We start from the raw sequence: 11,421 nt of genomic DNA, 5'->3' as shown, positions 1-11,421 counted from the left end.
TGGAAGATACGCTGTTCTGCAAACCACTTGAGCGGTGAATGCTGATTATATATGCCCCCTAGTTTGCGCACCACTGGGATAGAGTACAGGAGTCAGAGCTAGGAAAACTGCGTTTTATTCCTGGCTCCACTAGGTTGCTGTGTTGCCTTAGCCCAGTTATGAAACATCTCAGGGACTCAGCTACCTAATCTGTAGAACAGGCATACAGCTATTTACAGTACTTTACCTTCTCTTATAGCAAATCCTGTATAATGCAATAGAGAGATTATACTAATAGAATTCTATATAAATTGCTCTGAATGTTTATAGAATGTAATGGAATGGGACATGCCTACTATAGATTGGTATAAAAATTCTTCAAGATGGTATTCATTCCCTAATAAATTCAATAGGACTGTTCCTTAGAGCAGTTAAAATGCTTTGAGATTAGTGCTCTGCAGCTGTCAAACATAACTACAGTATATATTTTTAAAATCTCTAGAGATGATACAGCAAGCCAGGCTACACTAGTAACATATGAAGTGGGATTACTCAGGAATTAGTACAAAAGTAAGAGCAACCTAGGACACTTCATGACTTTGTCTAGTTCAAGAGTTGTGTCTTCTTACATGGTGTTTTCCCCCTCTACGGGGTAGCTAACTGGGTGTTCTGTTTTACAGAGCAATAATCTGGGGCCCAAGTTTCTAAAAGAGGCCAAGCTCTGCTCCACATATTTCTTAGATAAAGTTAAACATGTATTTCTAGAATAAACATTGCTCTGCAATAATGAGTCTTGTTTTTCCATTCACCTTTATTTCAGTAAGAAATTATATTAAATAAGTTAACACAATATATACAAATATCACCAATATAAAAATTCCCATTTATAAAAATCATAAATATATTAGAAACTGTAGTAGTATGAGGTACCTCTAAATCACATCACCCAAGTAGTTCATTTATATAGACATCCCATTATAAAAATAAAAGTGATCTCTCAAGTGTTTAATCATCAGTATAAAATATAAGTGCTAAATTCTTCTTCCTATTGAGTATGTGCAGGAAATTAGTTACCTATTGATTCAAATAAATTGCAAAGTACTCAGTTTAGCACCTGGCGTTGCCTAAAGTACATTTTACAGTTTAGACATGCAATTCTGTCTCTATATTGATTGTTAGAAGTTTGGATCTGTTGTATTATGGTTTTGAATGTTAGTTTTTGATATGGTACTCCCACTTCCTCACAAGTGAACTTGTTAGGATGTCATATAGACACAGTCATTTAGTTTTGATAACTTATATCAACTGATATACAGAATAACCAATTTAAAATTGACTTCTCCATGAAGTGCAGAAGGAATAGTAGTGTTTTCATATTTGTGAGCTAACATTTCATCAGTTTAACATTGTTAAAATTAAAACAAAAGTAGTGGTTTTTGCTTTAAAATATAAAAAAACAAAATGTTTCACAGAAACAGGAAGTGTTCCTTTACACTTAAGTAAAGGCTAATAATATTTAGAGACAGCAGTTTTTTCCCCTCAAGTACCATAAGCTTTTCTGTCTGGGAATGCAGCAGCATTTGAAATAGTAACAAAAGGCACTTCTTGTGTTTTTCCTAAATATCATTAAGTGGCATGGTTTCTTTTTCCTTTGCAGCTTTTGTTTTCTTGCATTTATACAGGGTCACAGACAAGCCAATGATTATAATAAGGATTACAATGGCTGCAGCTGCTATGATAATAAACACTTCGGTTCCATACTCTGGTTGGGGAGAAGAAAAAGCAAACAAAGAATTAATAGCTCATCAGTGCATACAGATTTTCTATATAGTAGTAATTTGCTTTACCTTAACGTCATGACTAACATGGGTCCCAGTCCTACAAAAACATTGAATACCTCCCAGGAGGTGCGAAGACCATTCAGGTCCCCTTGAAGCCAGTCCCTTCCTATGAGGGACTCTGCACCTCAAAGGATCAGGCCCTCAGTTATAGCCATAAATGTCATGCTTGTGCAAAAGTTTTGTATACTAACAGAAACTTATTCTAGGGTTTTAAACTAACAAAAAACAGTTTGGACAAAGTTTACTGAACTCAAATATTTTGTGATATCACATTGAAAATTCTATATTGAGGGAAAGGTTTTAATTTTTGGATGGTGGAGAGAGGACAATGAGGTTTTGGGAGAAGAGGTTTCTGCTTATTAATATAAAATGCACAGATTCTTTCCCAATAGGGAAAGAAGAGGGAGCATAAGGTAGAGCTGAGAGCACTGATTTAAAACCTGGTATGTTTTCAGTAAATTATTTGTCTTGATACCAATGAAGGATAATGCTTTAAACAAAAAAAAAACCCCACAACAACAACAACAAATCAGCCCTACACACACACACAAACCCAAAAACAGTCCCCACAAAGCAACGACTATCAAAGGGCACAATGGATAAGTCTCCTTCCCAGCACCATTCCCTCACTGACCTCTTCATTGTTTGATAAAGAGCTTATATATTTGCCTGGTTGGACACATTTTTAATGTACACAATTTGGGGAAAACAGTTAGGATTATGGGCACTACAATTTGAAGGACAGTAAACCTTAAAGGATCACCTGCACTTGAGAAAATGGACTAGAGCACAGGAAAAAAGCAGGAGTTAGCCTCATTCAAATATATGCACAGCTCCTACTGACCGTTAAGTCTTACATAGTTTGCTGGCACGCATATCTAAAGGCTTCATCATGCAAGCACTCACTACTGGGTCACTAGTTGGGAAAAATTTCATTATATGTAAACTAGTATTTATCAAAGGGAAGAAAAGGGAAACAAGAAAAATATAGGCCCATTGATGAGGCAATTTGAAATCTCAGTGAAAAGTCATCAATGCAGGCCCTGCAAAGAGGAAAAACATTTTTTTTAAGTGAACAGATAATTGTGGATGGTGGACAAAGGTGGAATGTTCAAAAGCACTCGGTGTTGGCCTAACTCTGCTCCCACTGTAGTCAATGGCAATTTTGTGATATGGTAGAAATCTCAGTGATGGTTACCTCATGGGAGATTTCTTCTCATGGGTTTTCTATATGAGAGGGAAATTTTTTTGTTGGAATGCAAGAGATAGCAAGAAAAATAGTCTATTTACTTGTTTCACCAGATACTTACCATCCAAAACATTTCTCTCATGGCTGGTACAATTCACCTTGCTCTCTTGACTTTTGCGGTTCTCTCTGCGAGAGAGAATAATTGCCTGTACATAAAAGCAGTAGTTCTTCCCTTTGTCAATGCTTATTTCAAATTGATTACTTTTTGTTGTTGCCTCTTTCTATGTATAAAGGAAAAAAAGACACTTTCAAGACATTCTTTATAAAAGTTTTAGCTCTTAATAGCATAGAAGTTTTGTAACTATAAAACATACAAAATTAGAGGTATAGGAAGTTGAAAATAAGGGCTTACCTTTCCTGTACTTTGATCTTTCCAATAATAGAGTGTATATTCCAGGTCATTTTTAAAAATCTCTCTGATACTTTTAAAGCTTTTATTGGTAAATCTGTATGGTGTAAGTGGATCTTCAACCAACACTTTCAGCTTGGAGTCAGTTAGTTCATAAGTTTGAATCTCTGGTCTCCCAATTGTAGCTAATGCACACAAAAACATTTTTAGAATTCATTCAAGGCATAGGAAAAACTTTATTGGCAAAATATCCTTTTCACACAACATTCTCCACTACCACCTCAAAACAAAACAAAACACCCCCCCCCCACACACACACACAATCTCTCTACTTTACCAGGTTTAAACACATGTAACATAGTGACTGGCACAGTCAATGCATATTAATAAAATTTCAACCCAGTGCATGGGGCTCACACGAAGCTCTAGACACCACTTAAATCCTGTATTAACAGTGAAGTGGTGCATGAGGTTATGAAGTCCCCCGCAGTGGGAAAGATTTCAGCTACTGCTAAAAGGTGGTCAAACACCACAAGAGCAAGAACCTAAACAGAAAAACTCTAGGCTCAATTCAAGCCCTATTGAATTAATGGGGGTGATGTGATGTAACAGACTATTACTAGGCAATCCTACTTACTCTGATTGTAAGGTGTGAATTTTGGGGAGATTGCGTAGGACGGCTCCTCAAACTTTTCTGTCTCTGAAAGCATTTCAGACACTATGTGTGCAGTATAGGTGTCTTTTACCTTCTCCAGTTTGTCAGTAACGTCACACTCTGTTTCTTTTGTGTGGACGCACACTTTTTCCCAGTTTGAGTTGATTCTGAAAGGAACCAAGAATGAAGTATTGATATAACACTTTCTGAATATAGTTTCATTCACATGCATACATTCATGCATAAGGTATACAATGCCTGGGATAAAATGGTTTTCAGTAATCGTCAAAGTCCAGAATTTTTACAATGTCTTCTGACTACATCATGCTTGTACCTGTAAACCAGTCTGTGAAGATGAGTGGAAAAATCCATACTATGCAAACATGCTTGATTCACGGTTTAAAAAGCTGAACCACGCAACTAAAATTTAACTCACAGTGAAGCAATATATAATTAAGGAAAGATGTTTTCTTCATGGTATGCACTGATTTGATAACATATTTTCATAAAAAGAAAAGTAGTACTTGTGGCACCTTAGAGACTAACCAATTTATTTGAGCATGAGCGTTCGTGAGCTACAGCTCACTTCATCATGAACACTTATGCTCAAATAAATTGGTTAGTCTCTAAGGTCCCACAAGTACTACTTTTCTTTGAGAATACAGACTAACACGGCTGCTACTCTGAAACCATATATTTTCATGTCTGTAAATTTAACAGGAAATTGTCACACTGAATAATTTTGACACTGGTCATTCCCTCCCTCCCCCATCTATATAGAAAGAGGTAAAATGTTCACAAACGCCTCAGTGACTAAAGACAATGGGACTTAGGCTCTTAAGTTACTTAGAGCCTTTGAAAATGTTACTCAAAAGCAATAATACATTTCCAGATATGTCCTAAAGTACCTCTAACTATCTTGAATGCACTTCTGCGAATGTGGAGGAGGGGGGATCAGATATGGACACTATACATAGTTATAAAAAAGAGACAATTAACTAATCTAGTGAATGTTGTCACTTGTTTGCTAGATACAGTATTCTGCATATGGGTATGGGCATAATTAAAACCATGTAATAACATAATCAGTACTAGTCATACAGGAGCAAAAACTTCAGTTCAGATACATTAAGTAATCAACTGCAAAAAAAATGACAAACTTCTCTGGGTGTCTAAATGGCAAAGAGGGGTGCAATTCATGTATTTTTTCATAAATTAAAACAAGCAGATTTTTTAAAGATTTGCAATCAGGGAAAAAAAGTGTGTTTGTCCCTTTTTTCTTCCTAATATAAAAAGGAAGCAAAAAAATTAATTAAAAGCAGAAATATTAAATCTGGCCTCCTTTGTTTTTGCTGGAGAATCAAAGGACAAGTGTGAGGGCTCTCATGTAGTTCAGTTGAAATGGCAGGAGTGCTGAGTGTATGTTAACAAAGGGATTTTCGTCCACATGTTTTTCAGAATTTTTAATTAAATAGGAGTTTGCTCAGATTTCAGTTTCTCGTGATGTCATAATTCTATTAGTTTCAAAGTGGTTTACAGAGTCCTCCAGGAAAGACAGGGAGGATAATACCTGATCTTCATAAAGGGGAAGAAGAAAAAAAAAAAAACACAAAACCCACAAACAACCCATCTTTGCAGGGGGCGTTTTAAATCCACAATAAGGAAGCAAAAAAGACAAACTTTTAAAGTTTGTGTATCTTTAAAGGGGACATGCCAACCACCTCCTGTCCTCTGCCCACAGAAAACAAAAACAAAAAATCCACCTCTCCTGTGCACAGTAACCTTTTAAAAATGCCCACAAACGAAGTCCTAGTTGAAACACAATGCCCTACAATTATTCTTAGCACAGGCACTGTGTTTTTCAAATCTTTGGACCCTTAATTGATGTATATAATTTGTAAAAAAAATTAAGGCTCCAAGGTTTAAAAATAAACCAAAACAGTGCTTGTGCTAAGAATAGTTATGTCCATATTAGCACAGCTTGGAGATCTACAATACTTATTTACAAATCTCATTGTACACATGTCTTCAGTTTAAAAACTAACTATATAGGCCACACCCACCTGACGTATATTCCTTGCAAGTAACAAAGGTTACTTAAACTTACATTGTTTAGTAGTTCTCTCAAAGTTTCTATCTTTTTGGAAGTTTAAATCAGCTTAAAAGCTTTCTTGTGAATCATTAATTGAAACTAATTGTATTTCAGACACTTCTGCCTGTGAAACTACATGCAAGAAAATATGAGACACACATTCTTGAATTAGGACCAAATCCTGCCTACCTTACTTGCACAAACAGTCAGATTCAGTTCAGTTATATTACATACTAAGAGAATTTGGCCCTACACGAGAGCCAAATAAAAGTAAAAGGACTAGATTTAGGCACCTAAAGATGAAAAATAATATCTAGTGGAATTTTTTAAAGTGCTTAATGCTTAACTCCATAATATCTGGATCTTACACAGCAAGTCAGGTGAGCAGACTGCTATACTCACATGGGGTACCATTGAGATAGATGGGGCTCAGTGTGGGTGCAACACTAAACGTGCCTGGATCACAGTGCAGGATTGGGGCCTATGTCCATTTGTGTCTGTAGGCTTGGGCCCTTGGTTGCATTATACCAGTGATTGTCAACCTTTCATTTGTGGTCACTTAATGAATTTCAAACTGAAGCGTGAACCCCTTTGGAAATCTTAAGACAGTCTGCGGACCCCCAGGTTCCATGGACCACAGGTTGAAAACCACTGAATTATGCCAAAAGAAAAAGGAGTACTTGTGGCACCTTAGAGACTAACCAATTTATTTGAGCATAAGCTTTCGTGAGCTACAGCTGAAGTGAGCTGTAGCTCACGAAAGCTTATGCTCAAATAAATTGGTTAGTCTCTAAGGTGCCACAAGTACTCCTTTTTCTTTTTGCGAATACAGACTAACACGGCTGCTACTCTGAAACCTGAATTATGCCATTCTGCTTAAACATTTGCTTTTATATTAATTTTTAAAAGGCTGTGTAAGGAACATGACAAAGCACATTTAACCCTACCCCCTGTGCACAGAGAAAAAATTCACAAGTGTTATTGGGTATTTCACCCATTACTCATGAAATTTAGCCTCCAGTTGTAGACACTGGAACATGCCAGAAACTATTACAGTACAATGTTTTCCAAAAGTGTGCAGACGGTTTATAATGCAGTTTCTCTTTGAGGCATGTTCAGTCATTGTTTTTATGTTAATTCATAGACTGTATGCATAGTGAACATTTCATATTCGTCAGAGTTTTGTAATAAAAAAATAAAATTATGCACTTAATATGGGCTTGGATTTTATTGGCCCAGTGTTTTGAAAAAGTCTAACATTAATTTTATAAGCCATGAATTAGAGTAAGTCTAGGAAGTTAGATGAAGAGGTCATTTTTTAAGAAAAAGAAAAGGAGTACTTGTGGCACTTTAGAGGCTAACAAATTTATTTGAGCATAAGCTTTCATGAACTACAGCTCACTTCATCGGATGCATTCAGTGGAAAATATAGTGGGGGGATCTATATACACAGAGAACATGAAACAATGGGTGTCACCATACGCACTGTACCCAGAGTGATCACTTAAGGTGAGCTATTACTAGCAAGAGGTGGGGTTTGCTGGAAATGGCCCACCTTGATTATACTACAAAAGATTCCCCCCAACTCCTGCTGGTAATAGCTCACCTTAAGTGATCACTCTGGTTACAGTGTGTATGGTAACACCCATGGTTTCATGTTCTCTATGTATATAAGTCTCCCCACTATATTTTCCACTGAATGCATCCGATGAAGTGAGCTACTGAAGTGAGCTGTAGCTCACGAAAGCTTATGCTCAAATAAATTGGTTAGTCTCTAAGGTGCCACAAGTCCTCCTTTTCTTTTTGCGAATACAGACTAACACAACTGCTACTCTGAAACCTGTCATTTTTTAAGTTTACCCAACTAGACTAAGTAATACTGATCCACTTAACTAATGCATTAATCATTAAATTAGAATAAAATTAGTCATATCTATGATATCTCTGCAAATTCTCTCAACATTAAAAAAAGAGGGAATTGTTTTGACAGATAAAAACTCTGGTGGTTTGTTTTAAATGTAGATCAAATTCTACACCGTCTTCGTGAAGGGGATGGTAAACTGGTGCAAAATATTTTGGGCCAAGTTTTCCAGTACTGGGTGGCCTAAACTGAAAGTGCAGAGCCAGGATCTAGATCCATACATTTTATTTCTAGAACAAGCCTGGAATCAGGTACACCTGCACTTGGAAGCAACCAAAACTCAAAATAGAGATCATAACTTTCCTAAAAGTTCTCATATTTGGACTCTGCATTACATTCACAGATTCAAGATATTCAAACATTCTACCATGACTACACTTTTTTCTGCCTCAATCACAAATGTCTTTTTAAAATTGGCATTCACTACCATCTAGTGAGCACAGAGAGAAGGGCAGGGGTACACCAGGCACTCATACCTACAAATTAGATCTACTCACCCAGATATTTCTACTGTATAGACATAGTTGGTTGGCTCGGGTTGCCACTGTAGTATTGTTTTGAAATTGATTGATGACCAAGTTATATTAACTGCTGTTGACAGTTCTGAATTACCTTTAGGAGACAAAAAAAAAAAAAGAAAGTTGTGATGAGTCACACTGTGTAGTGCTCTAGATTTATTATATTCCCTATTTAGCAGAAGTGAGGTTTCTATAAGAAAGTATCTGTGATTATAGTAAAATTCTGTTTGAGAGAAAAAATTCACAGAAATCACACTCGTTTTACTTCTGCCATGGGAAATTCCTTTTTAATGCTGAATGTTGGAAGAAAGTTCCTCCAGTTCCTCTCCTTCCCCTCGGTGACCTGAATCTTTTGTAATTCAGCATAGTTGTTTCCCCTGGCCACCAAATCAAATGCGCAGAAAGACCATTTGATTCATCTAGGAACAGTTCAGAATTGTGCTTGCTTCTAGTGTTTCCTTCTGCTGTTTAAACCAACACAAGCATTTTATAATGAGTTTGCAAAGACTTGAAGGAAATGTGAGATTTTGCATCGTATTTGACATTCATATATACCATGTGCAGTATAGGTAAAATTCATCTGTAGTTATAGTTACTGTGGAATCCAATAACTGAGTTTCCTGATTTTTATTCAGGTGAATTCTCAGCCATAGTAATTGCATATATTTGCATTTTTCTTCTTTTAAAAAGCACACAGACAAGCAAATTGCATACCAAAATAAATGCACAATTTCATTCTATAAAAGTGTCTAATCAGTTAAATAGTTATGCTTATGTAAACATTTTTATAGTGTTCGGTGCATAAAGAAAAATCAGTTAAAAAAAATAAGTGCATGTATATTGTATTCTTGTTTACTCTAGTATTAATTTCTTAATTTTCAACCATTTCCAATCACAAAATTAATGAAGTCTAAATTCACCTTAAAGAACTAGAAGTATGTAAAAAACATACAACACTAGCCAAACCACGGGCGTAGTGCATTAAAGTGTCATACATTCCACACAACCACAATCAAATAGAAGTAATTGTTTTAGAATTTTTTTTATAATCTGTTTGCTCATATGAATATTACCTAATTGATATGTTTTTTTTAACATATAGCCAAAAATTAGAGCTGTCCAAACTGGCGATATTGAAAAGGAAGTAAATAATTCTAAGAAAAATGACAGGTTTCAGAGCAGTAGCCGTGTTAGTCTGTATTTGCAAAAAGAAAAGGAGTACGTGTGGCACCTTAGAGACTAACCAATTTATTTGAGCATAAGCTTTCGTGAGCTACAGCTCATTTCATCAGATGTATCCGATGAAGTGAGCTGTAGCTCAAAAGCTTATGCTCAACTAAATTTGTTAGTCTCCTTTTCTTCTTTTTAAGTAAAATGTTGGTCGGTAACCAGCACATAATTATTAATAAGTTTAAGTGCCTTCACCTTACCGCATTTAAAATACGTTAACATAAAAGATCACTCTCTAACGTACCCATGAACACCTGTAAAGCTGAATCTTAACTTTGAAAAGCCAACTTTGTATTAAAAAGGGAGACAAAAAAATACGGGGCATTCCTGGAAAGGGGAATGGGCAAACCCTACTGCGCTCATGGGCTCCGCTGGCAGATTTCAGCAGAGCCCTGTTGATTTCACTGGTGCTTCCTGGAGGCATGGGGTCCATTTGCAGCATCCGGCCCCAAGTAGGTAACTCCCACCAAACACCCCTGCCATCCCCACCACAGGAGGTAAGACAACTTAGATCTCGGGGAATTCCGACACAACGAAGTAACTCTTGCCCTTTTAGCTACAGAAAAGTTGTACGGGGTTTCTGGCCACCAAACCAGCCACGGCATCTTGCGCCACACGGGACGCTCCCCCAGGGAGGGTTCCTGAGTTGTTTTATCCTCGAAATCCCTCATGCAACTTCACTTCTCCGTCGGCCTCCCCAGGCTCCACGCCGGACACTGTCCCCCAGTCTTTACAACACCAACACCCCCGGAGGAAGCAGCACGTCCCCCACGTATCTCTGCGTGCGCCCCTGGTCCTCCGCGGCGGGCAGGCGCCGCGCCGGCTCGGGGAACAAGCCGCAGAGAGGTAGCTCCATCCAGGGACATGGGACCCGTGCCAGCCTAGCAGGCAGCCCCGACCAGGTGAGGCGCGAAGGCACCTGGTGGCGCTCGGCACGCAGCCCCGGGGTAGTGGCACTCACCTGAGCAGGGGCCCAGCTGGGAGAGCAGCGCGCCCAGGAGCAGCGCCCGGCCACGGGCTGCTGCTAAGGCAGCCAAAGCGCTCGCCATCCTCGGCAGCGGGGAAAGTAGCGGGGATCCGGCCCGGGCGAGGCGAGGCGAGGCGAGGCGGGTACCTGTAACGTAATGGTCGCTGTGGAGGCTGCTGCTGTCTGAGCGAAGTCTGCCAAGGAGGCGGGGTTGACCCTATTTATAGCCCTGCACCGCCCCCGCCGAGTACCGGGGTCTGGGCCGGGCGGCGCGCGGAGCAGACGGGGCGGGCTGGGGGGATGAGTCAGTGGCGGTGATTCAGCTGCTGTGCCCGCCGCACGGAGGTGCGGAGTTCAGAGCCGCTCCCCTCGGCCAGGTGCCGGGCGCCAAGGGACAGAGCGAGCGAGGCTGGGGCCCCGGCGGCTGCTGCGCGCTGAGCCGCGGAAGCTGCTTCTACTGCCGCGAATGGTGCAATGTAGAGGCCGGCAGAGAAGTGAAACCCCAGTTCCTGGGAGAGCCGGGGCAGGCGCTTCTCCTCCCCTGCTCCCGCTTTTCATTTCCTCCCAGCCTGGCGGAGGAGAGCGCAGCACAGTCCGGGGAGCTCTGCTGCTCTCACCCC

General features: G+C 39.2%; 1 protein-coding gene across 1 annotated transcript; it reads right to left on the bottom strand.

The window, feature by feature from the left end:
* Positions 1 to 804: 804 nt before the first annotated feature.
* On the bottom strand, positions 805 to 10,980 carry F3 (coagulation factor III, tissue factor). The gene is made up of 6 exons (XM_084635751.1): positions 10,796 to 10,980; positions 8,584 to 8,698; positions 4,056 to 4,240; positions 3,422 to 3,603; positions 3,131 to 3,290; positions 805 to 1,741 (listed from the first exon to the last, which is right to left on the bottom strand). Exons 1-6 carry the CDS (start codon positions 10,881 to 10,883, stop codon positions 1,596 to 1,598), a joined length of 876 nt encoding a protein of 291 aa, XP_084491877.1. The 5' UTR covers positions 10,884 to 10,980; the 3' UTR covers positions 805 to 1,595.
* Between the last annotated feature and the right edge of the window lie 441 nt (positions 10,981 to 11,421).

Source organism: Lepidochelys olivacea (genome assembly GCF_965140295.1).
Source record: "Lepidochelys olivacea isolate rLepOli2 genome assembly, chromosome: 8".
Classification (NCBI taxonomy): domain Eukaryota; kingdom Metazoa; phylum Chordata; order Testudines; family Cheloniidae; genus Lepidochelys; species Lepidochelys olivacea.
This window is presented reverse-complemented; position numbering and strand designations above follow the sequence as displayed.

Bases quoted from the DNA above. Each gene is read 5' to 3' on its own strand.
- F3 (XM_084635751.1), bottom strand. From the start codon at position 10,883: ATGGCGAGCGCTTTGGCTGCCTTAGCAGCAGCCCGTGGCCGGGCGCTG. The intron at 3,604-4,055 runs GTAAGTAGGATT...TGTGTGCATTAG, and splicing joins ATTCACACCTTACAATCAGA to CTACAATTGGGAGACCAGAG. The intron at 3,291-3,421 runs GTAAGCCCTTAT...CTTTATACATAG, and splicing joins AAGATCAAAGTACAGGAAAG to AAAGAGGCAACAACAAAAAG.